The 25517-nt window shown below is 31.9% G+C and overlaps 5 protein-coding genes across 12 annotated transcripts; 3 read left to right on the forward strand and 2 right to left on the reverse strand.

Moving 5' to 3' along the window:
• Positions 1–1334: 1334 nt before the first annotated feature.
• Positions 1335–5608, reverse strand: LOC114376552 (F-box protein At1g80960-like). The gene is made up of 3 exons (XM_028334721.1): positions 3900–5608; positions 2013–2168; positions 1335–1888 (listed from the first exon to the last, which is right to left on the reverse strand). Exons 1-3 carry the CDS (start codon positions 4932–4934, stop codon positions 1523–1525), a joined length of 1557 nt encoding a protein of 518 aa, XP_028190522.1. The 5' UTR covers positions 4935–5608; the 3' UTR covers positions 1335–1522.
• Positions 5609–6497: 889 nt separating this feature from the next.
• LOC114376557 (calcium-binding protein PBP1-like) lies at positions 6498–7078 on the forward strand. Its single transcript, XM_028334733.1, has one exon. The coding sequence runs from the start codon at positions 6603–6605 to the stop codon at positions 6951–6953; it is 351 nt and encodes a 116-aa protein (XP_028190534.1). The 5' UTR covers positions 6498–6602; the 3' UTR covers positions 6954–7078.
• A 126-nt stretch (positions 7079–7204) lies between these two features.
• LOC114376555 (G-type lectin S-receptor-like serine/threonine-protein kinase SD1-1) lies at positions 7205–12358 on the forward strand. Of its 7 annotated transcripts, XM_028334729.1 has the most exons (6): positions 7205–9183; positions 9351–9465; positions 9975–10135; positions 10228–11466; positions 11561–11711; positions 11803–12358. In XM_028334729.1, exons 4-6 carry the CDS (start codon positions 11405–11407, stop codon positions 12109–12111), a joined length of 522 nt encoding a protein of 173 aa, XP_028190530.1. In that variant the 5' UTR covers positions 7205–9183; positions 9351–9465; positions 9975–10135; positions 10228–11404; the 3' UTR covers positions 12112–12358. The 7 variants fall into 7 exon arrangements, with proteins under 7 accessions (XP_028190530.1, XP_028190526.1, XP_028190528.1 ...); XM_028334725.1 differs by having other exon boundaries at positions 7205–10135; positions 10228–10438; positions 11232–11466; XM_028334727.1 differs by having other exon boundaries at positions 7205–9465.
• LOC114373350 (G-type lectin S-receptor-like serine/threonine-protein kinase At4g27290) lies at positions 8416–9163 on the forward strand. Its single transcript, XM_028330827.1, has 2 exons — positions 8416–8773; positions 8847–9163. The coding sequence occupies exons 1-2, from the start codon at positions 8416–8418 to the stop codon at positions 9161–9163; spliced, it is 675 nt and encodes a 224-aa protein (XP_028186628.1).
• Positions 12359–13136: 778 nt separating the features above from the next.
• On the reverse strand, positions 13137–15721 carry LOC114376554 (unknown seed protein USP-like). 2 transcript variants are annotated; one of them, XM_028334723.1, is made up of 4 exons: positions 15616–15711; positions 15378–15511; positions 14584–14707; positions 13137–13995 (listed from the first exon to the last, which is right to left on the reverse strand). In XM_028334723.1, the coding sequence occupies exons 2-4, from the start codon at positions 15387–15389 to the stop codon at positions 13328–13330; spliced, it is 804 nt and encodes a 267-aa protein (XP_028190524.1). In that variant the 5' UTR covers positions 15390–15511; positions 15616–15711; the 3' UTR covers positions 13137–13327. The 2 variants fall into 2 exon arrangements, with proteins under 2 accessions (XP_028190524.1, XP_028190523.1); XM_028334722.1 differs by lacking the exon at positions 15378–15511 and having other exon boundaries at positions 15616–15721.
• Positions 15722–25517: the final 9796 nt, after the last annotated feature.

The following is a 25517-nucleotide window of genomic DNA, read 5'->3' on the forward strand; positions in this document are numbered from 1 at the left end:
AATTATCAAAATTCGGTGCACTTTCTTTGTACTAATCTTGCTTCAAATCAGGTCTGACTTGCTTACACCAAAAAAGAAAATTGAGTCTCATCAATATAACCGTGTTCGCATATAGCCACTCTTCATACATCGATTTAAATTTGCAAGCTGTCAAACCAATTTATTTGATTCAGATATATGACCCAATTTGATGATGTGTATGTTTATAATTGATGCCCAATATATTTCCACTCTCTCATTTGTGTAACGTGTTCCTCTAGCCGCATTTCAATAAATACATTCAGATTAGAATTTACATACAAAGTCAATCGAGAGTATCCCATCCAAGCTTATTTTCTTTCGGTTAATTTTTGACACCTTGTGGCGGCAAAGTAGGTGGAATCCAATTTCCCACAAACTTCAGAAACTTTTGTCCAAAATTGGATTTGTATGAAAAAGGTATTCAACTGCCCTTCATATTCAAACCATTCTTATCTCCATTCAAGGACAGTGAAATTTATCATCTCTCATATAGCAAGTCATCCCACCAAAACCAGACCTATTCCTTAATAATTATGTTCTTGTCCTAAATTTTTTTACAAATTTCACTTTTAATCCTTAAGAAAAATTTAAGCACTTTTAATCCTACCAGCGTTAACTAGTGACTTGTTACTGGGCTGTCAAAGTGAAAAATTTTATTTACGAACTAAAAGTAAAATTTGCAAAAAAAATTTAAGGACCAAAATCATAATTAACCCAAAATAAATTCTTTCAAACCTCTTCAACCTCCTTTCCTCTTGCTTCCGTTGCAGTACTCCTTTGTGTGGATGATCACCAATTTCGAGCTCATGTGCGTGGAAGGAGAGGAACATCTCGGTTGCAGAAATTTTGTGGGGAAGAAGTTTAAGGCATCAAGTGGTAACACTAACTTGAAATAGTTGCTTTGTTTCTTGACTCTGGTTTGTAACTTGTGTGATGTTGGTTGTGCTCTTCTCCATTTTTATGATAGATACTGGAATCTTATTCTCTGTTGTCTATGATAATTGTTGTGTAAAATTGGTTAGATAAGGGTGATTGGAGTGTTAGAAAATATGTAGATTGGTTGGGAATATGGAAATTCGAGCATGGAAAATATTAGCAGCGTCATCATATGTAGACTAACACCATTTTGCAACAATTATTGTCATCATCATCCTCTCATAGCAGCAAGCAAAGGAAAGCACAAAAATATTAAACTCTTCCCAGCCCATGTGATACACACACACATACTCACATTTCTAACACTCCAAAACACCCTTGTAAAAAAAAACTTCAATCAATCGTGTTTAGTAGCTATAATCATTTCATTGCATATATTTGTTCATTCCTTTCAAATTTGTTTTTTATTATTTTAGGTGGGGGAAAAAAGGAAGCATTTAGAAAATGTGCACCACTACCACTAATCTGTCTTTAGTGTTATAAACGTAATACTAGAAATATTCAAAGTTCAAGACTAAAATAGAATTTGAAACACATAGTTTGGCCATGGTCACCGGTAAATTTCCTACTCCCTTAGAGTTGAGAGCCATGTTTCAAAGTTCCCACCCACATTTGCCATGTAAAATGGCCCAGGATTGAGAATGATGGACAAGTTTGGAGAGGCTGTCTGAAATGATAGCAAACATCCAGTTTCAGCGGCATGAATCCATGAGCAATCATCAACAAACCAAATTGTAATCTTCTTCATTACTTCACCATTTGTTATTACATATTTAAGGAATTCCACCTCAGTTTTTTTTCCTGCAAATCCCATTATGCTAAGGGTCTTTAGTTGTTGATCGATGCACTCACATGGCTCCTTTCTACGGTAGTATTCCATTGCATCATCCTCATCATGTTGATCATAGTAATCCACTGCGTTGTCATTAATCTATGTAATAGGAAGAAATTCTCGTGAAATACATAAATTTAGTCTAAAGACTTATATAAACGTACACAAATAATAATAATAATAATATAAACGAAAAAGAATAATATGGATAAAGTAAGCGCACCTCGCTATTAATTTCAAGATTTTGCAACTTTGGGCATGCCTTAAGAGCTGAAAAGAGGGTTATGGCATTTTTTACTGTTTTCAAATCAAAATCAATACATAGAGTAGCCAGGTTCTCAAATATTCCAGCAAAGCTCGAAGTTGTTCCTTGATGACTCTGAGACAATAAAGTTGATAAAATTACAAAAGAAATAGATGAAAATATCAAACTCAATGCATACAATAGCTAAGTTCTCAAATTTACCAGAAAAGCTTGAAGTTGAACCTTGACAACTATGAGGCAATAAATAAATACAACTATAAAAGAAATAGATGAAAATATCAAACAATAATATTACACATCCTAAAAGTCATAACCTATGTTTAGACTGAATTCAGATAGACTCTCAAGTGTTGGGGTCACACATATAATAAACAGAAAATTTCTACGCCAAAATGACGATATATAAAACTATTCATATCTCTTCACTTACTAACAATAAGATTTTTCTGAGGTTGCAATCTGTTCCTGCAAAAAAATGGACTCAAACCCTACGTAAGTTCTGTCTTCATCAAAGACATATTGTAGGTAATTTACATAGCAGGGGATTTCATTCACTGCTTCTAAGGATGGGGTGGTCTAATATGAAGCAATCAAGAAATTTTCATGTGTTGCCAAAAAGGGGATTCAAACTGATTCACGTTGCAAACAATCATGACCAAAGGATCTAGTGGATTTCACCATCTCACACCACATATTTTCTATGTCCTGGCACCTTTTTCTTTAACACCAAATTGTGATTGGTAACTCCTCACTTCTTATGAAGGCTTCTTGTTCTCCTCCATGATCATAAATGTGTTAACTTGTGAGTGAGGATTACTTTACCATTGATAATAACAAATCTTCAGCTTCAGATTCTTTATTCAAAGAAAATCTTTATTTTTCAGACAACCATTCTTGCAAAGCCTTACAACATGCAATTGATAGTTAATTAAATCGTGTAGATGTTGAAGGAAATTTTGTCTTTCTGGAGTATGTTTTGATATGGATTGATATGGATACATTGTTAAGGCCAAAAAGTGGAAACCACTTGGTTTCCCTTATGTTTTCAATGTAATTGTGGATGTCCTTGCATACTTGGCTTGGCGACACCAACTACTCTTGTGGTGGCAACAAGGGTTAAGGCGAACAATGGTGCTTTCCAGTATCGAAACCATAACACGGCTGTTGTAATGGTTGCAACTCTGTTGTTTGTCAAGGCTAAAGGAGTCTTGGTTGAGCCGACACTATCATCTTGTTATGGTTTTAGGGAGAAAAGTGTCAACATGATGCAAGAAATTGCATCAGAGTTTTATGTTCTGTTAGTTAGAGGAAGCAACGCATGTATATGGAGAGGATATGGCTAGGGGGAAGGGAGGCAATATCATTTTCTGTTAAAAACTTTGAGGTTCAGCAGAGAGAATTATCTCTTCTCTGAGGAGCATAGCTCTGGGGTTATTACAGGGTTTGTTCTTTTGTAATACATCTAGTTTTCCAATCAATAATACAACTTATATTTCTCTTTAATTCAGATTCCTATCACATATCATGGTTTCATAGCTGCTATGTAATATAATTCAGGAGTCTAATCCTTATTTACATCATTATTTTAAAAAAAAAATGTTGAAATTGATCACAAGTGGATTCAAGAATTACCACCCTTCAAACATGGAAGGGTTTTTGCATAGAGAGCTGTTAGAGATTAGTATAAAGTATTTATTTATCTTCACTTAATGGCTTAAACGTGTGCCAGGCAATTTTAGCTACAGTATGACAATCTTCTTAATATCAAAGCAACCAAATATACCGATGCAACAACATAATGTTTAATCTATCAAGCTCAATTTGTAATAGAGAAGAAACACTGACCTGGCTGCTAGTGTGTAGAATATTTCTCGACTGCAACAGTTTGCTCCCAACCCAACAAATATATTGCCCTCTAATTTTCAAATCAGAGCGAGATCGAAGCAGATGAACCTTTGGGATTTCAAAAGTAAGTAGTCTTTTCGGCATACAAACAACAGTATCAATCTCAAAGACCTCAAGGTTCACAGCAGAAACCTTAAACCCATTCATCTGCATTCTACAAATTCTGAGAAATTTGAGTCTTGGACTATTGATAGTAACCTCTCTCATCAACTTGCAGTTATCATGTGTTACATTTTCAAGTGTTAAATTTTCAAGACACAGGCAACAAGACAAAATCCCTTCCCAAGCATCCTTCTTAACACTCATGTTCCTAAAGGCTAAAGTTGTAAGAACCTGGCAAGAATCATTACTCGAGGGCGAAGTCTTGAGAAAATAGTTCTTCAACTCAAGTGCCTCAAAGCCTGAGAAAATCTTAAAAGGCAAGTCTAGAGTCCTTCCATGATATCTCAGAACCCGTGGCAAACTTTCCTCAGAGCCCAAATAATCAGTGTCATCTCGCTCCATTGAAAGCTTCTTCACCTTATTTTGCTTAAGGAGTTTCTCGATCCACATAACAGCTTTGCCACTAGCACAACTTTCTGGCAGGTGCCGAATAGTACAACTTTCCAAAGAAACAACGTGTGAATCCAACACTGAATCAATCAACACCTCTGCTTTAGCAATTTCATCCAAGTCTTCAAAATCTTTTTCTTGATCTCCCCTACGACGATTATAAGCCATTTCAAGACGCGTGCTAAGGTATAGCCCGCGAAGATAAGCTCGGATCAAAAGCTTCAACATTTTGCTCTGATCCAAGCTAAGGTGAGGAACATGTTTCCACATGGTTTTCCATCGGTTGGAAAGAACACAGGTTCTCACGCCTTCGTTGCAGGGAAGGAGAGAAATGATAGAGACAAGAACTGAATCAGGAAGAGTGCTAATCAAATCTTTTTCTTCATTGACACTCATTTTTTCTGCTGCCTCTGTTCCCACCATTCTTTTGCTCTCTACTTTGTTTCAATGATAAAATTTAATAATATTTTTTCTTGTTATGATATAGAAATTTTTTCCAAGAAAGTGAAGAGTTCATAATTTTTCCTTTTGCTACATTTACCGAAAAACTTAGCATTGGCATAGAAATGAAGCCTGTGGTGGTGGTTGAATTCTGGTCTGAAGCGTGTGACTGGGCTCAATCTCTGTTTGACGTTGAGAGAATGGTGCAAAGTCTGTAGCTGTGAGCAACCAAGAAAAAGGAAAAAGAAGAATTTGGAGCATAATCAGAAATCAGAATAGCATGAAGCTGATCTTTTTCTTCCCTCTTTATTTCTTTGATTTCTTTGGCTTTTCCTTTTGTTTGTAGACGAACCCAAGAGCGTTCTCAATTCATTTTTTTTTTTCTTTTCTATGCCGCAGCGACCTCTGCAGCAAGGCACGGAGGCTCCGACCAACTTCAAGATACCATCAGAGAATGAGGTATGACCACCCCTCTCTTGCCACTTTCCGTTGAAGCTGAAAATAACCGCACACAGTGGTGGAGAATGTGAAAATGGGTGTGGTGGGTTAACAGAGGGAAAAATAGAAAAAAAAAAAACTCAACGGAGAGAGTGGCTAGTTTGGATAGGCAAAAAAAGGTTAAAAAAGTCTTCAAGGGATTTCGGATCCAATTCCATCCCAATTAGATTAAATCTGATTTAATCAAGACCTAATTATATACACATTATTTGGATAACATATTTTGTTTTTTTAAAACCAATCCAACTTAAAATTTATTATTATATAAATTAACTATTAAATATTAACTAAGTTAATTTTGATCTCATATAATTTATTATTTAGTTTGGGGCTGGTGGGCTTCGCTCGATCTTGGACGATACCTCCGGACGAAGTGCTTGAGTTTCCCCACAGGGATTCTAGCTATTGTTTAGTTGCTTTTTCTGTGTGTACCAGTTCTTGATTTTGTTTATATTTTTTTATGTCAATATAATATTTTATTTTTATCTAAAATAAAAATATTATATTAAATTTAAAATTATTAATTATATTAATAAAAAATTATTATAATTTAATCTTTTTTAAGATATTTATTCATTAAATAAAAATAAATTATTATTGTAAAAATTTTAATCTTTATAAAATATAAAATAATTTTAAATATTCAAACTTAATTAATTCAACTTAATTTAATTAATTTATGATCAAATTAAGTTAGATTAAATAAATAAAAATATTTACACAAACCTAATTCAACCCATTAAATTTTGATGATTAAATTATAAATTTAATCAAATTCAACACAAATGATCAGTTACTTTTCTGCACATATAATTAGAGGAATAAGCATTTGTCCAAAATTAATTGGAGAGTCTACCCGAAAAGGATAGTTGACGATTCTACCCTTTTGACAACTTCCACGAAAGTCCACACCAAAGTAAAACCGTGTGTGTCTCTGACCGAGTTTGTTCCTCTCTGTTGCTTAGTTGTCTTCAATGAATCTATGCCCTCTCCTTCTTGGAAAATCCCACCCCACATTCCTCTCTTCATCTTTATTATTATATATACAATCATGTTCCCTTCATCACCCTCATCACAATCTCATTCGTTAACACATCAATTTCTATCTCTCTTTTACTCTCACTACTCTCTTTGCTCTTTCTTTTCTCCACTATGGCTGCACAAGAAAACAACTTCCAAGACTACTTGCCTGTGATGGCCAACAAGCTTGGTGGGGATGGCCTAATTGATGAACTGTGCAATGGGTTCAATCTTTTGAAGGATTCTGATAAAGGGGTCATCACTTTTGAGAGCCTCAAGAGGAATTCTTACTTGCTTGGTCTTCAGGGTCTCAGTGATGAGGATCTTCGCTCCATGGTTTTGGAAGGTGACTTTGATGGTGACGGTGCACTCAACCAGATGGAGTTCTGTGTCTTGATGTTCAGACTCAGCCCTGAATTGATGGAGGGCTCAAAGATGTGGCTTGAACAAGTCCTTCAACAAGAGCTTAAAGATTATTTCTAATTCTTGTAATTTTTTTCTCTTTCTCCCTTACTCTTTTAATTCATTTGTCATTTTGGGCAATTTCCCATATACTTATGTAAGAAAATTTTAAAAAAAATGAAATGGCAAAAGTGATTAATTTGATACTTCCTAGTTCCTTCACCCTGAATTCTCAACTTTAATTCAATTATTATGCACAAATGCTGGTTAACCTTTTTTTTTTTTTGCAATTTGTTTCCAATTTTTTTCTGTTGTAAATAATTGATGATTGGATCATGCAATTCTTATTCCTGCCTTGGACAAACTTCAATCTGAACTGGTTGTGATTTAGTCCAAATTGTCGGCAACCTAAAATAGGGTTCAACTCAATTGGCTTAGACATGCTAATAAATAAAGTGGAGAAGACTTGGAGTGAACCCAATTAAGGACCAAAATGCAAGTTTTTTTTTTCCACTAGTCATTGCTCAATATTCATCTTTAGATGAAATATCGTTTTCAAAAACTATGGTTTAGAGGACTGAAAAGCTCGTGTGTGGACTCTGGCCGCTCAAATAGGCCCTTGGTTGACCTGTTGTTTGAGGACTTAGACTTAGTCCTGACATGCACTAAGCATATACGCATTTACCTGACAACCCTTTGCGTTTCTGGAAGGAACTAATGTTTTATCCTTCAAACATGAATGTAAGGAAGCATGGAGACAATGCTATGAGTCTAGGAAAAGAGGCAATCCCAGGATGTGTCCATTCATATTATATAACTATTTTCTATTTCGATTCATGCTTCTATTTGCCTAGGATGATAGCAGGGTGAGTTGGATTCTAATTTCGACTCATGCATCATGCTCAAACATTTGAGTTAGATTCCGTTAGTGACTACAAGTAAATAGTCTTTCTTATAGTTCAATTCTAATTTAAAATACTAATTCATATCCATTAGTTCATAATATCAACGATCCTGATAAAACTGTTACCGCAATTTAAAACCTTACACACTTGCCATTGACAGAACATGAGGATTGAGGACTAACAAAATAGATACTCTTATATTCCTGTCTAAAACCTGTCAATGCCTGTACAAAAGAATTTGACACAAACTTCTAAAGGTGTGTTTGTATTCACATTTCTTTCTGTTTCGACGTAAATGCCTTTTGAGAGTGGGATTTCCATTAAATGTGCATTGGAAACTGGGAAATTAGAAAACCGAACACACTCTAAAAAGAAAAAGTTCTTACCACGCAAGATATTGTGGAAATTTTCAGCAGCCGTTATAGTCAGGTTTCATGTTTTTTAGCTAACACAGAAAGTCACAACACTGAAACCGTGAGTTCCATGGTGTAAGGCTCATTCTCCTCTTCACTTTTCAGATACAGAAAAAAAAAAAAAAAAACCAAGATCTTGAAAACTACTTGTGGCAAGGCTTTGACTACCCTTCTGATACACTTTTACCAGGAATGAAGCTGGGTTGGGACTTATGAACTGGCCTCATGCGACGCGTATCAGCTTGGAAGAACTGGGATGATTCATCACCTGGGGATTTTACTTGGGGTATATCTCTTGAAGGATTTCCTCAAGTGATTATGTGGAAGGGATCAAAGGAGTTTTATCATGGCGGTCATTGGAGTGGTCTTGGATTCAGTGGTGCCCTGGAATTGAAGGCGAATCCAGTTTTCGAGTTCAAGTTTGTTTCCAACGAGGATGAGGTGTACTACACATACAGCCTCAGGAATGAGTCTTTGGTTTCAAGGATTGTTATGAACCAAACCATTTCCACTCGCCAAAGGTACATATGGATTGAGAAGGCTCAAAGTTGGAGGCTTTATGCATCTGTGCCTAGAGATAACTGTGACTTCTACAATCTTTGTGGATCAAATGGGAATCGTGTAATAGGTGATTCTCCTGTGTGCCACTGTTTAAGTGGGTTTAGACCGACCGGGGAACTGGGACATTATGGACTGGACTCAAGGGTGTTTTCTCACTGAAAAATGGAACTGTGAGGAAAGGAGGAAACATGGGTTTGCCAAACTTAGTGGCCTGAAAGCTCCAGATACTTCACATTCTTGGGTCAATGAGAGTATGAGTCTCAATGAGTGCAGGGAAAAAGGCTTGGAGAATTGCTCATGTAAAGCATATGCAAATTCAGATGTTAGAGGAGGAGGGAGTGGTTGTTTGATGAGGTTTGGTGATCTCTGGGATATAAGAGTTTTTGGGTGGTGGTCGGGATCTATATGTTAGAACTAAAATTTCAGAATCAGGTAAGGTCTTGACTTGATAACTCTGAAGTCATTGATTATGTATTGACTCATTCAGGATGCAAAATGATTTAGTTTTACTTTATTTGCTCTGCTTTGTCATAACTTCTTAGTAGTTTTCAATGAGTCATAACTGAGTCTGCTCCCTCATTTCTGTATAAAACATGAAGCTGTAATAGAAAAAACATAGGTTGAAGGTGGTGGCAATAATCCTCATCGTTGCCTCAGTTCTCACAATCATTCTGGTTTTGTAAAATGTTGGCAAGAGAATGAAAAAGTGCAGAGGTAGCTTTCTTACTCTTGTATTCATTTCAAGGACTTGCCAGTGATATACATAATAAGAATATCAATTTTTTGTGTTTAGTGAATGTACTTATAATTTTACATATTGCTGTTATTATTATTTGGTGGCCCGGGTGTTAAAGCCATTACATGACATGTTCCCCCACCTTGACATATTTACAATCAAATCACAATGCACAGGTGTAGCTAGTCCAGCTCTTGTTAATAGTAATATGCAAGAGCCTTACCAGTCTAAACATCCATTCTCATATTTTCCTTCATTTTTTTTCGTCTTTTGGTGGTTGTAAATTTTAAGTTGATGCTACAAACAATATAGTGTAATTTGTTCTTGTGGTTTGTTGTCAATTGTCAATAACGAGCACAGCAAGAAGCATATATTCTCAATTCTATCAATGGACTAAAACCTCAAATGACTCGGCATTTTTCTAAAGAAAAAATTCTGTTAATGTGCCGGTGCTGTAATTTAATGGCATGTTATTATGTCTTTTAAGCATGTGAAACAGGTAACAACTTGATGGTAGAGAACAATGAAGAAAACGTGAAAGAAGACCTTGAACTTCCTTTAGTTGACCTTGCTGCAATTGTCAAAGCTACTGATGGCTTCTCAATTAACAATAAGCTGGGAGAAGGTGGATTTGGGGCTGTATACATGGTAATTATGCAGCATACTGCCTGATGAACATAAAAACTTGGAATTCATCTTATTAACAATATTTATAAGTTTGCATGTGTAAGAAATTACAGGGTACCCTAGACGATGGACATGAAATTGCTGTGAAGAGGCTCTCACAAAGTTCTGGACAAGGCTTTAATGAATTTAAGAATGAAGTCATATTGATTGCCAAACTTCAGAATCGGAACCTAGTCAAGTTTCTTGGTCGTTGCATTGAAGGAGAGGAGAAGATGGTTATATATGAATACATGCCTAACAAAAGCCTAGAATTCTTTATCTTTGGTTATGATCTCTTCACATCTTATGCAATTTAATTTCCATTTTCTTGTAGAATTTTCTAATGGCAAAATAGGCAAACGCAATAAAAAACTTAATAATAGAGAAATAGATAGTGAAAATAAATAAATTCTCCCAAACTTGCAAGAGAACTTGTGAGAAACACCAATAAAGTATAGAGCGCAAGATAAAAATTAAAAAAACAGAGACACAATTTGTTTAATGAGGAAAACCCCTAAATACAAGGATAAAAATCACGGGTCGTCCAGACCAAATAAATAACTCCACTGTAATCAATGAAGATACAAGATAACAAGTGCACTAAAATGTGCTACAAACAGTCAAATCAAAACAAACCTCTCATTGGTATAATAGAGACAAGAAGATAAAATTCCAAAATATAGAACAGATCATGCGCGTAGAACATGCTGCCCAAAAATAAGTCCAATCCAACGGTGAACGAATCCGCAGTTGCAATCTGAAAAAAACGCTCTCTAGTGGATATGCGAAAATCACAATGATTTTCCCTCTCCTTCTTTCTCTCTCAATGATTTGTGTTTTTTCCTCTCAAATGAGTCTCTCTCACTATATTTCACTCTCTAATATGATCCTTCTCCACTTAAATAAGTGAGATATATGGACATTCTCATTTAGACCTTTATTCCACATAGGAAGGAACCTAACAAAATCCAACATTTTCCTCCTCTATTTTCTCCTTCACATTACCCTTTTCTGTCTTTTTTTTCCGATTACTTCCATGTTTCCTGGGATTGAGTTAGCAATATTGTTAATTTAGCAGATCATGCAAAAGGGAACGTTTTAGATTGGCCTAAGCGCTTCAACATTATTTGTGGAATTGCACGAGGACTTCTGTATCTTCATCAAGATTCTAGGTTGAGGATAATACAGAGACCTTAAAGCAAGTAATGTCCTACTTGACCATGAGTTCAACCCAAATTATCAGACTTTTGCATGGCTAGAACTTTTTGGGGAGATCAGATCGAAGGAAACACAAGGAGGGTGGTAGGAACATAGTAAGTTAATATCACAACATAGTTTGCACTTTGTAATCTGCATCCACCACCACTCAATGATGATCTAAACCGTATTTTTACTGACTCTTTTCAGCGGTTATATGGCATCTGAATATGCCATTTATGGTCTATTCTCAGTGAAATCTGATGTCTTCAGCTTTGGTGTACTAATGCTGGAGATAGTAAGTGGAAAGAAGAATAGGGGATTTTCCCATTCAAACAACGGCATAAACCTTATTGGACAAGTAAGTGAAAACTGAAAAGGACACGTGTTTCATTTTACTTATTACAAGTAACAGAAAACCTTAGGTATAACAAATCCTTAACACGTTTTAGGGATGGAGATTTTGGAGAGAAAGCAGACCTCTGGACTTGATTGATTCATGCATGGAGAATTCATCGGTTCTATTGGAAGCATTGTGTTGCATCCATATTGGTCTTCTATGTGTCCAACAGAATCCTGAGGATAGACCAAGTATGTCAACTGTGGTAGTGATGTTGAGCAGTGAGAGTGCCTTGCCTCAACCTAAGGAGCCTCCTTTCTTTTTGAAGAATGACAAATTTTGTCTTGAAGCAGATTCCTCTACCAAGCACAAGTTTTCTTCCACCAATGATATAAGTGTTACCATGTTAGAGCCTCGGTAGAGGACCATTTAGTATTTACCTCACTACAACTAATAGATTCTGGAGCTTTAGCACTATACTATGATGCACATTATGGAATTTAGATGCAAAAATTGTCTGTCATTGGAGAAGTGTGTCAGTGCTTTGATTTCTGATATAATTAGACTATTAGTGAATCCGACTAAGCTTACTGATCAAATTCATCTGTTCCATTCATTTCTTTTTTCAATTACCTTAAGAAATATAAACTCCAAAGATCTTTGAAGAGAAGTGAGACTTTACCTTCTTTTTTTTTTCACTATCGTACATGTAAAGTTAAAGAAAGATGATCAAAATATCCCTAATACTCTTTCTCAAATTTATACGTGGGTTGGATGTTCAATATGGACATAGGAAGGCCTAATTCTCATGATTTTATAGGATCCATTCTTGGGCAGTTGATATTTACATCCACTTTATTAATAAATACACTCCATCCCCTTTTTTTAATAAATTTCCTGAAAACCCTTCTAATTTTTGGGGGGTCATTATAACATTTGTGCGGAGTATCCACCAATAAATCTCTTATTTCTATTATATTTTTTTCATCCATAAAATTTAAATCCAAAACCTTACTGAAAGGAATCGAGTCAATATCACATGTAACAACAATTTGTTCGTAAAATATCCTTCCTACTTTATTTAATTTTTTGTGAATTATACCCTTCCTATTTTATTCCTTATTTTAAAATTCATCTAGCTCGTTGGAAAGGTTCAAACTATACATCTCTGAAAACGTTCTTCTCACTCATAAAAACCTTCACCAATCTTTCATCATCCTCAATTCCTTTCTCGCTCTCACTATCCAACACAAATACCACCGTCTGTGTACGTAGATTCATATGATTTCATTTTGTATATATCAATTAGCAAAACTTTAAAAAAAATTGAGATTATTGGTGCGATTACATGTGTTGTGAGCAATAAGTTTATCAATGTGTTTCCAGGTATTTAATAAGCATGATGGAAGAACGGAAGTCCTTAAGAAAAGAAGAAAAAAGAAAATATTAGAATACCAACAAACACACTGCATATTTATTGCATCAAATTAGCATCATCAAAGCACACTGATCACAGGATGATGCTTCTATAGGGAAACAAATCTTAAGAGTGCACATAGCTAGGTACTTGCAGAACACACAGCACATAATAATTTATTTTTTACTGCGTACACAATCTCATTCTCAAGATGAATTGACTAAACAACAATGTTAGTCTGATAGGCAGTGTCCATAGCTAAATTTGGTACCCATAAAATGGCCTTGCTTCCAAGGAAATGACAAACAGTGTTAGTTCCAGGATCAACTCCCATAGTTTGATGAAGAATGTGACGATTCATGCCAGAAGTATCTGAGTGACAAACAGCAAGTGCCTGAGTTTTGGTTCCATCGCCAGCAACCAATGGAACCATGAAAGCTGTTGTTCCACGAACTTCATGGCAATAAAATGCCACCGTTCTGAAATTGAGCCTATGACACATCACTGCTTTGTCTCCAAGATTTTGCACTCCTTCCACTTTGTATAGCTCTTGCTTATTCACAAAGGAACTTGAAAGTACTTGAATGTTCTTTCCCAGCTTTGAAATTGCAAAACCGATTAATGTTTCCAAGGATTTTGCACAAAACTTGTGCTCTGCTCCATTAGGTTTTGTCTTGATGCATAGCTCATCAAAAGTATATCCTTCTTTATCAATGTCTTTAATTTTCAAGCCCTTTAACCATGTCAATATTGTAAAAGGTTGTGTAAAGGGACTTTTGCTGAATTGTACATTCATTGTTTTGCCAGGATGAAGGTCTTGTTCATAGAAGAAGGTTTTTGGGTACTGCGTATCATCAATTTGCATGGGGAGATTATCAATTTCAACACCTGTATCATAATAATTAAAAATGTCAAGTTTTCTTCTCGTCGTTGCTACTTCACAACAAAAACCAAGTCTAACCTTCTAACTCGCTAATGCATGTAGGAGGATAAGAACACATAAACATGTTTGGAAAATGATAAATAACAATCCTAGTAATGTATAAGTACTCTAAAATATAAATATACTCCATAATAATATATTATATTATATATCAAAATATTTTTCTACTCATAAATACACACAAATATTAATACTAAACATTACATGTTAATAGAATCTAAATTTTTTGTGGGAATTCAATTTTTTACTTTTAATATTTGAATAACTTGAAATTTAAGTCCTTCAAAAAAAAGTTGAAATTAAGAATTTAAGGGGTTTCTAACAAGCTGAGAAGATAAAGATTGGAGCATTAATACCAAAGAAATTTAAAAAAATCTCATATTAAAATTGTTTGGATTATTTTTATTTTTTTTTGCCCTCTTCAATCATATGCTCAGAGTTGTTGACCCTCCAAATTAAACCACCCATCAGGGCCAGATAGACAAGAGTTAATCATCTAGAGTTGATAATTCATCAAGATGCAACCAATTAACCTTCACGGCCATGCTTTAGAAGCTCTCGCAATGCACTGGGAATGGAAGTGTTTGGCCAAACAGCATGCCAAAAATCTTCGTCTGGTATTGATGATTGGGCATGGCTTTCTCTTGCAAGACCAAGCTGCCACAACATATATATATATATATATATATATACATTCACATATTAGTCTCATGTCTTAAACAATATCATTGTATTGGCAAATGGAAACACATAGAGATAGAGTCCCATTCAGTGGCAAAGGATGACAAAAAAATTTGGAGCCAAAATAATTAAGTTTATAGCATATAAAATAAATGTAATGATTTTGATAATATACCTCTAATGTATAACTTTAAACATTTCATTATATTATTCAGATATTAATTTTAATTGTTTTTTATGATATTAAAATGTCTTTCTGTAATTTTATTAGCAACAATCTTCGGGTATTTTTTATGATTTGTACAGCATTGTCTTTTTTTTTTGGGGTACAATGTACAACCTTGTCTGCTACTGAATAAAAAAATGTAAAATTTATTTCTTAATTATTTTTATGATAAAATTGTAAGATTCATAAAAAAAATTACTGAAAACAATTAAAATCAAGATAATTTTTATTATGTAGTTTAAAATATTAAAAGTTTTAATTAAAAAAAAAAAAATATATATATATATATATATATATATATATAGAGTAGACCAGATGGAGAGAAGACAAACAATTCGAGTCAGAGGAAGACCCAAAAAGACTATAAGAGAGGTTATCAAAAAGATCTCGAACTTAATGATTTGGATAGAAGTATGGTACTTGATAGAACATTATGACGGAAGTTGATCCATGTAGCCGATCCCACCTAGTAGGATAAAGGGTGGTTGTTGTTGTTATATATATATATATATATATACAAACACTTGCCCACAGACTAATGTTGATTATTACACCTGTTGTTTAAGTTTATGAACACGTAATTAAGAAAAAGTAGTTAGAGTTGATAAGAGCATGAATATTGAAAATGAAAGGCTTCACAGCCCTAATTAATACTTACAGCGAAAAGAACAGAAATGGAGAACAGTAAGCAACGGAGTTCCATTCTTGCAATCAATGAGGGATAGCTGAAAATTTGTGATCCGAACTCCTGCGAGGATGATGTCATATATAGTGACTAGGTTTGGATTGTTTACTATTGAAAAAGATTCGACTAAATGAGTGGACGTTGAGAAGACTTCATTTTTTTTTTATTTTATGTTTTTGAAAAGAGACGAATCTAAAAGACTAAATTTCATATAAAATTTACCTTAAATTCTAGGATTTTTAAATATGGATCTCTTTATCACTTTTTCGAGTTGAAAAAGAAAAGATAAAAATAAGAAAAATAAAAATAGTTATAAATATTATATAGACAAATTAAATTGTAAAATTGAAAAAAATTATTTTTCTATATAATTTTTTTAAAAAAAGTGGGAAACAATAAATTTTACATTAATTAGGTGTTTTCTTCATTACTAGTTTTTATCTAGTTGTACGGATTATTTATTTAAATTAAAAATATACTTTAGTAATTATTGGTATTCATTTTTAAATATTTATTATATGTAAAATATAGAAATTTTAATTGTAATAATTTTAAAATGTATAATATATTTTTCTATTTTAAAAATATTTCTTTTATTATTTTTAATATGAGTTTTAAAATAATCCTTTAAGATAATAAGAAGAGTCAATTGTATATATTAGTCAACAAAACTACAAAACGTCGGCCAGGTTTTTGGATGAGCCCGAAACCGAAAGAGAAAACTTTTTTTTTTCTTTTTAATTAAACATGAAATGTGGCCAAGGGGTACACAAAGATCACTAAAGAGATAATGGACACAATATTTTGGAGAGGATGCAGACTCGTTTAAACACAAGGAATTAAGGTTTTTTTTTAAAAAAAATAATTATATCATTTCATTATTCATGATGTGTGAAAGTAAAGTTTTCAATGTTTTCTTTTCTTTTTCATGTTGGAGATACATTTCATATAGATAATTAATTAGCATCTGTTTTCAGTTAGTTTTTAATTTTTTATTGACTAAAATATTGGTTTGAGTGTTGGATAAAAATAATTTTTTTTAATAATTTCTAATATTTTTTGAAATGTTATTTAAAATAATATTTTTTGAAATGTTAGTTTTTATCTTCTAATTTTATATATTTTATTTTAATTTTATCCTCAAAATATTTATTTATTTTTCTTGTTATGTTTTTTAAAGAAATTATAATTTTATTTTTTTTATTTTATATTTTTTGACTATTTCAACAAATAATTTTATTGAATACTTATAATATAATAAATTATCTTTTTAACTTTCAATTAATTTTTTAGCTAATTTTATCAAACAAAACCTTAAAATATTTTCCTTTACTAACTACATACTTAATTAGAGCATCTCCAATGATATTTAAGTATGATATTTAAGTAAGCAACGTAATTTATGTCTTATCAATCTTAAATAACTCAAATAATTTTCTCTCTAATAAATATTTCTATTAACAAGTTGTTTAACTCACAAATATTTTATTTCGCTCTCTTATATTTAATACAAAGATAAACAACTTATAAACAATAATTGCTTATATAAGTAACTCTTTCCAATTTTTAAACAATTCAAAATTATAAATAATACTAAAATGATATTTTTTTAAGAAACTCCCATTATAGATATTCTTGTGGATTAATTTGTGCTGGATTTTATTTGAATATTTAACTTGAATTTGAGTCCTAAATATACCATTAAATTAAATACTCTAAGAGAATTTGTGATTCATATAGTCCTACACATATATTGTTTTAAAAAAAGACATATTTTCCTCTCAATAATCTGAATTAGTGAGCCGGTTTTCCATTATGGGTAACAAATAGGGTGAATTTCCATACTAAGAGCACTGTCCATGATTTCCATTCTATTTTTGACATATTTTAAAATTAAAACATAGTAGAGTGGTTAAAAAGAATTGTATTTTGATTTAACTCAAAACAATGAATGGAAATAAGGAACACAATACAAAATATAATACGTGTAGTATTTTATTTTGTTCTATTCCGTCATTTAACCCCAACTTTCAGTCAATTGTATTATTATTATTATATATTATATCTCAAACCATAAACTCTTAATACTATGCTAAGTCCTTTTCTAGTAAACAGTTTTTTTTTAAATGCATAACATATTATCTTAAATATTGAATATGTGGTTAACCAATCAGTATGGAAAGAAAATGAATTAAGATCAAAGTTTTAATTTTTATTTTTTGTTGAAAATATTATATTCTCACATAAATCATGAGACTAATCCTTGAAACATACATATCATCAAAATATATTTTATCTCTTTCAATAAAATATTCTCCATACTTACAACTAGAGAATTAAATTCTTATCAACATATTTAATTTATCTTTAAACAAACACATCCAGAGGAAGGTAGGAGAGTAGGAAACTGAACAAAATGATTTTAAATTTTAACAAGTGAAAAAGGATAAGAACCATAACTGGTAATGTATCTTAGTCCCGGTGATTCAATATTTAATCATTAAATCAATTATCATGATTTGTTTACCCACCTAGACCATATGAGGTCCTTGTACATGGTAGCTTGTGTCTAAAATTATTTAGACCACAAATTGGGACCCACAATTTTCAACACATGAGGCAACTCTGTTTACAGTTACCACACACTCATTTAGCTAAAAATAAAAACTGTTACCACACTCAAGTGTCGGTGTGTCACTATTAGAAAAATTGATGAGAGGGACAATGATTAACATTGTTATGTCGTTCGTTGGACATGTACTTGCCAAATGAGTGGTCACTTTTTGTAGACCGCTATTTTTCTTTTTGGTTCTCAGGGGCATAGAAATTATTTTTCATTTTTGTAATATGTTTATTTTTTAAAAAAAAAAATTTACACATTATGCTTACTCATTTCATACTAAAAATCTAGATTAACATAAAATTAAATAGTTGTTTGTATTTTGACATTAATTAAAAAAAATTCTATTTGGAGAAAGAAGTAACATATTTTCTTAGTCTAACCTATAGCATGGAGATACTTATTTAGTTGATTGAAAAATACATGTTTAATTAAGTTTTTTATACTTAAAATATAATGTTTTTAAAAAATTATTTAATATTTATTTTTTTCTTTAGATATCTGAAAAAAATTTACATTTCATGCATATGCTAAATAATGACATTATAGATAAAATGTTAAGTTATCACATTTTTTTATCAAACAGGTCGTCATCTTGTTAGTCTCAAAAATTATTTTTCCTTCAAAATAGTCTTAGTCACCACTCTTTGATTGTGTTGTCTTCTCCAACCACCTTCAACAACAACATAACAATAATAATGACTTTTCCAGAGTCACCGAATCTCATCGCCAACCTATTAAATTACCCTCTTTTCTTTCTCCTCTTTCCCGCATCGCATGATATGGGTGGAGAGCTCAAAGCTTCCCAAGGCAACAAATTGCCCAATTAAAACTCAATTTCGTGCAATTTTTCTGGTATCTATGCTGATATATATACACTTGAAACCTACACTTTTTTTAAAAAAGAAAAAACTTCAAACTTTCACTCTAGCGAACATCCAACATTCTCTACTTCCACTCGTTTCCTTCTTCAACCCTTTCTTTTCTGCCTATCAAACACACAGGTGTCGTACTCCTTTACTTTAGTTTTATAACTAAAAACCGATGAGTTGGTGCTAAACTTCATTGTATGTTTAACATGAATAGTAGAGAGATAAAGATGAGAAGTGAGCTACACTTTTGGGAAAAGAAATTGCAGTGTGGCAATAGTGTATATTTTTTTTATTTGGAAAATAATCCATAGAAAGTTAGGTATTAATTGACTTTTTTAGAGAAAAAATATTAATTGAATTAGAGATCGAAAGAAAAAATGGGAGAAGAAAGAGAAAAATATATGAATGATTTGTAATATTATGATGTAATAGAAAAAGTACAATGAAAAAATTATAGGTATCAATTAAATATTTAATATAAAAGAATATCTATATGCTATATAATAATTAACATAAAATTAACTATTTTCTTATATTTTACATCAACTATGCATGTCTTAGTTAGAAAATTTTTATTTTAAGAAGTAAACATATATATTTTCCTCATCATGGAGACATGTGTTTCTTTGATGGAGGAGATATCTGTGGACCAAAAGAATAAACTCTTTTTATTGACAATTTATCTATGGAAAAAATACATAGGCTCCTTTGGATAAGGTATGACATTCTCATTAGTATTACTTAACATTACAACCACATAAGTCATGTCAAGTCTATCATGGGGAATGATAATAATTGGACACAAAAAAAAACACAACGTACATTACCAGCTATGGTTCTTATCCTTTTTCACTTGTTAAAATTTAAAATTATTTTGTTAATTTTTTTCAGATATCTAAGGAAAAAAATAAATATTAAATAATTTTTTAAAAACATTATATTTTAAGTATAAAAAACTTAATTAAACATGTATTTTTCAATCAACTAAATAAGCATCTCCATGCTATAGGTTAGACTAGGAAAATATGTTACTTCTTCCTCCAAATAGAATTTTTTTAATTAATGTCAAAATACAAACAACTATTTAATTTTATGTTAATCTAGATTTTTAGTATGAAATGGGTAAGCATAATGTGTAATTTTTTTTTAAAATAAACATATTACAAAAATGAAAAATAATTTCTATGTCCCTCAGAACCAAAAAGAAAAATAGCGGTCTACAAAAAGTGACAGCTGTGACCACTCATTTGGCAAGTACATGTCCAACGAACGACATAACAATGTTAATCATTGTCCCTCTCAGTCACGCCGCGCTCCCATCAATTTTTCTAAAAATAAAATTAGAGGATTTGAAAGTTTACGAATTAAAAATAAAATTCGATGAAAGCATAAAGATTAAAAATATTTTTTTCTTTAAGAATTTGTTATTTGTTTAAATTTTTTGGGATATTATATTTAATTTAAAAATATTATAAATTTTTAAAATATATTCTAAGATTTATTTTCTCTTTTAAAATTAAGATATGATGCTAGATTTATAATAGAGATTCTTGAGAACAAGAAAAATCACCCAACCACTTAAGAGGAGGTCATATAAAAAAATGGTTTAGAAGTCTTCCATAAAAACTTGAAATAAAAATATACGAAAAAAGTTTTTTTTATAGAAACTTGTAATAAAAATATATAAAATATTGATGAAGTCCCTTTACATAATATATCTACTTTTTTTCACAAATATATATCTCCATCACGTGAAAAAAAAAAAAAAAAACAAAGTTGTCATAATTTAAACCATTTTGTTATCCAAGGTGTAGCCAGGACATTTTTATTATGCAATCTAACTAGTTTGATCACTTGGCAAATATGAGTCATCAAGCTAATGGTCATTTCACGCTTTTAACTCATCTTTCTCCTGTTTTAGATTCTTTGGTTGCTACTGATGCTAGAGGAGTCTCTTTCACTTTCAGGCCCCTTATGGTGGTGATGTAATTTTGCATTTATTTTCCTTCATGATAAAAAAAATCTTATCATACATACAAAATTATATGATTGAAGATAATATGTATAAACTATTTTACAATATTATTGTATTTTAAAATTAAATTATAAGAATAATATATTATTTACTTAAAAAAAATAAAAGAATAGAAAATAAAAATACAACAATAAAATATTATTTCTTTAATAGTTTTAGTAAAACAATATTTAGAAAAATAGAAATATTAAAAAGTTATGAAAAATTATAGTTGTATACATTTTTATCTATTTTGAGTAACAAGACATACAAGAGAAGAGAAAAAATGTGAGATTTAATTAGGAGTGCATAATCTTGGAGGCAAAGCAGTGATGTGTCATAGGTTGAATTTCCAAAAGGCTGTGTTTTACTGCCACGAAGTCCATGAAACAACAGCTTTCATGGTTCCATTGCTTGCCGGTGATGGAACCAAAACTCAGGCACTTGCTGTTTGCCACTTTGATACTTCGGTCTTGAACTTTGAATTGTTCCGTCAAATAATGAAAGTTGATCCTGGAACTAACCCTCTTTGCCACGGAGGGTGCCTCTCAGACTAACATTGTTGTTTAATTAGTGCATCTTGGGCACCATCAGAAGTGTGTGTATTATAAATAAATTATAATGTGATGTTGTGTATTTCTGCCGGCCGGCATTACCTTTTCTAGCTTAGAGCTGGAAATGGAGCTACGTACCTATGTGTACTGTTGTTAGTTTGGTACCCCACCGAAGCATGATTCATCTTGTGATCGACATGCTTTCATGATGTTGTGATCATTAATAATGCAATAAAAATGCACCCTGTTTCATGTTCTAATACTTTTTTTCTCCCTAACATATTTGATTTAATACAAAAATTGATCTTAATCTTTTGATGATTCTTATCAATCCTCCTATGGATGTTCAATAGAGTCTAATAGCTGATGCTTTAGGCATCTCTTTTCTTCATTGCAATTCAGCATAAAAAAAATATATTTGATTTAATATTTTTATTTTTCAAAAAAATTATATAAAAAAGAATACATACCAAAAGTATCAGAATATTAATTAATAGAATGAAAGGAACATATAAAAGGAGTAAAAAAAATCCAGAGTTGGAGTCCTCTTTTGTGGACTAAGCACACTGAGAGAAGCTGGAAGTCTATAAATTATTCATCTTATTAAATCTTTCAGAGTCACATGTTCTTCTGGTATCCAGCCAGCCTTAAATAATGGAGTTTCGTCAGCTAGGTTTTCTTTCAGCTCTTTTCCTAGTAAGCTTGTATCTTTCTTTAATTAATTAGTTGAATGCTTTTTGCTTAGAAATGTTTTAAGTTCAAAGAAATTAAAAAAACACTTCTTTTTAAAAGCTCTTGCTTAATGGATTATTTCTTTAATACTACTATGAGTTATACAGACCAAACACAGTTTAATAAAGAGTGAGGCTTCTTATAGCATTATTTATCTCAAACTTTCTTCCATCATGCATGTGCATGCTTAAAATATTGCAATATACAGGACTACAATTTTTTTTAGGATAATTGACTCTTTCAAATTGAAAGAATTAGATTAAAAATGAAAAAAAATTCTTTCATTATATTTTGATCGTTTGGCAAGTGTACCAAAATGTCTAAGTAGTAAAGACTCAGAAGTCTGAGTGTCGGTTTTCACATGAACTTTGTTTTGTACTTGTATTGGATAATTTTTAATTTATAAAAATAAAAGATGAGATGAGGTAAAAGATATGCTAAAAGAAACAGTAATTAGAATGATAGATATTAATAAGAGATAAAATATATAATAAGAAATTCAATGGGATGAAAATATTAGAATCTAACATGTCCTGTTTGCCTAAAATGTATTATTTTAGATTCTTCTCTATCAATTAGGTGAATTTTTCCTATACACATCTATTAGAATATTTGTCCTTGATGTCTCATAATGACAAAACTATCTTATCTATCTATCTTTCAAATGCCTTTACAAAGATTCAATAGATAAAATGCATGAAGTTCTAATTCTAGACGTTTGCTTTGATGCATGAGTATAATACAATCACTCTATATCTAGCAATGATTTTATTAAGATATGCATTCTTTTAGTTCTATTAGAAATTAACCTCTGTCGATACATGTAAGACCTTCCTTGTATTTCTATTAAGGATTACTCTTTATCGAACACTTAATCCCTAAAAATGATACAAGGATGAATGATATATGAAATTAAAATAAAAAAAGGATAATAAGAAAGAAAATACATGTTTGCATTCATAGATATGAAATATACAATACATCTTTTGGTTTGTTAGGCCTGCCAGACTCTAACTAAGAGTTTAGTCTCTTATAGCCATAACAGCTCTTACACTTGAAAAGGGATATATAAACTTATGGAGGATAAAGGATGGAAAAGAGGATAAAAAATAATGGAAGAGAAGAAAGAATTCCCTAAGAAAGAGTTCTCAGGCTTTAAGTGTGTATTAGAGTGTTCTGAATCTCGGTATGTCTTTTCTCTTTGGTTTGATCCTCTTTCTATGGTTGCTGGAGTGGACTTGGGTCTGCATACTCGCACTAAGCCTTCAGTGCTTGCTTAGCGTGGATACCTGTATTCGTGCTAAGCCTGCGTTGTTCGCTTAGCGCAGGTGCCTATATTCGAGCTTAGTATGCCTCTTCTCACTTAGGGCTAATGCATGTTTTCACATTGTGCGTCTTGGACTGGACCTGATGCCAAAATCTTCCTTTTCATATTTTTGCTATTTTCTGTATTATTTTTTTTACTTTTAATCCCTCATTTTCATATCTGCACGCCATAAATAAGCAAAACATTAATTCTTGACAATTAAGCATAAATAACTGCTAAATAAATATTTTTAAGATTATTTTCATTATAAAAAACAACTTATATTTAACAATTATTAGTATACAATTAAAAAAATAAGTTCTCTGTCATTTATAACTTACAAGTATATAATTTTACTAGAATACTCATTATTATTTATTTTTCTATCTAAAATGAATTCCCCCAAATTACTTTAGAGGAAAAAATATGTTTTGACTAAAATATTTTTTTTTCTCATAAATATCTTTATAAAATTTTGGATATATTTTTTATGTGACTTTTTAACCCAGCCTAAGTTTGAAAAATCATAACCTTTTGATGACTTTGCAAACAAGTTGGTTCATTAGTGACATGTGTTCACACCATAACCCTCACCTTTTCCAAACTCCGTACCCTAAACCAACCCTATCTCTCTCTCTTCAATGCTCACGACTTTTGGGTCGCAGATCTAAGGGAGAGAGGAAACGCCGATGGGTGGGAGTGTCAACCCAAGAGTTCTTTTCCCCGCACAGATATGGTTCTCTTATGGGTGAGTGCATGGATCCTGAATTTTCTCTTAAGCACGCTCTCGATTTCTTATTTTCGCTTTCAACGTTGAAGAATAGAACCCTACGTCTCGTCAAGTGGCACCCTCGTTAAGGGGCGGAAGCAGAAGAGTCTGGAGGCGACAGCGAGGCTGCCGACAATGATGTTGTTTTTGAAGTGTAAGTTGTGGCCGCTAAAGCTAAAGAGTCATCGACGAGAATCATGCCATTTGTTTTGCTACTTATGAATTATTTTTGCCTTTTAATCGAATTTTGGGTCTTACGTGTTGTTGTTGCATACTCATCAAAGCGTGTCTTTCTTCCTCTTCTTTTTCTCGTGGATCACCCACTACAAGTCTGCAAGTAAACTTGTTTCAAATCCATGCAGGCCAATTGTTCCAAGATTTGCCTTAGACAAATGTTGTTTCATGGAACGTGTTGATTTTAGAATATTCATAAAATGGGCACTTCAACTATTTGATGCCAATGTCCATGATTGAGAATTTTGGAGGAATGCCATGATGGGTGCCTATAGCCAAAATGGGTTTGATGGTGACTATTATGGGTGGCCCTAGGTGGTGGCTCTTATGGGTTTGGGAGAAAGATATTTTTTGTAAAAAAATTCTACAATTTGTGGTGATTAAAAATCACCACAAATTATGATTTGATTTTTTTTTATTTATGGTGGCTTTAACTCCTATAAATTGTATTTTAAAATTTAAATTAAAAAAAATGTTGCATAAGTTTAAATTAAATTTGTTTTAACTCTCGATTAAAAATAAAATATTTTAATTTTGTGAAGACAATAAATATATCAAAAAATTTACACAATAAATTTTAAACATTTTAATATTTATCAGAAAAAAACATATTTTAAGTTATATTTTTTTCATTTGCTAATATATATATATAAAGAGTTATGAAAATAACATGATTCTTGATGTCTTGACAGAACTGAATTAATACTACTTTATGTTTGCACTCTGCTAGTGGCTCAGCAAAGGATTTGAAAGTGTAGGCAATCCTTTAGTGCG

This window comes from Glycine soja, chromosome 11, assembly GCF_004193775.1.
Source record: "Glycine soja cultivar W05 chromosome 11, ASM419377v2, whole genome shotgun sequence".
Classification (NCBI taxonomy): Eukaryota; Viridiplantae; Streptophyta; class Magnoliopsida; order Fabales; family Fabaceae; genus Glycine; species Glycine soja.

Excerpts from the sequence above, each read along its gene's own strand:
- LOC114376552 (XM_028334721.1), bottom strand. The coding sequence starts at position 4,934 with ATGGTGGGAACAGAGGCAGCAGAAAAAATGAGTGTCAATGAAGAAAAA. Across the intron at positions 2,169-3,899 it reads TTCTACACACTAGCAGCCAG|AGTCATCAAGGAACAACTTC; the intron begins GTCAGTGTTTCT and ends TTATTGTCTCAG. Across the intron at positions 1,889-2,012 it reads ATCTTGAAATTAATAGCGAG|ATTAATGACAACGCAGTGGA; the intron begins GTGCGCTTACTT and ends CCTATTACATAG.
- LOC114376557 (XM_028334733.1), top strand. The coding sequence starts at position 6,603 with ATGGCTGCACAAGAAAACAACTTCCAAGACTACTTGCCTGTGATGGCC.
- LOC114373350 (XM_028330827.1), top strand. The coding sequence starts at position 8,416 with ATGCGACGCGTATCAGCTTGGAAGAACTGGGATGATTCATCACCTGGG. Across the intron at positions 8,774-8,846 it reads ATCTGTGCCTAGAGATAACT|TGGGTTTAGACCGACCGGGG; the intron begins GTGACTTCTACA and ends CCACTGTTTAAG.
- LOC114376555 (XM_028334724.1), top strand. The coding sequence starts at position 11,405 with ATGGCTAGAACTTTTTGGGGAGATCAGATCGAAGGAAACACAAGGAGG. Across the intron at positions 11,467-11,560 it reads AGGAGGGTGGTAGGAACATA|CGGTTATATGGCATCTGAAT; the intron begins GTAAGTTAATAT and ends GACTCTTTTCAG. Across the intron at positions 11,712-11,802 it reads GCATAAACCTTATTGGACAA|GGATGGAGATTTTGGAGAGA; the intron begins GTAAGTGAAAAC and ends AACACGTTTTAG.
- LOC114376554 (XM_028334722.1), bottom strand. The coding sequence starts at position 15,660 with ATGGAACTCCGTTGCTTACTGTTCTCCATTTCTGTTCTTTTCGCT. Across the intron at positions 14,708-15,615 it reads CCATTTCTGTTCTTTTCGCT|CTTGGTCTTGCAAGAGAAAG; the intron begins GTAAGTATTAAT and ends ATGTTGTGGCAG. Across the intron at positions 13,996-14,583 it reads TCTAAAGCATGGCCGTGAAG|GTGTTGAAATTGATAATCTC; the intron begins GTTAATTGGTTG and ends ATTATGATACAG.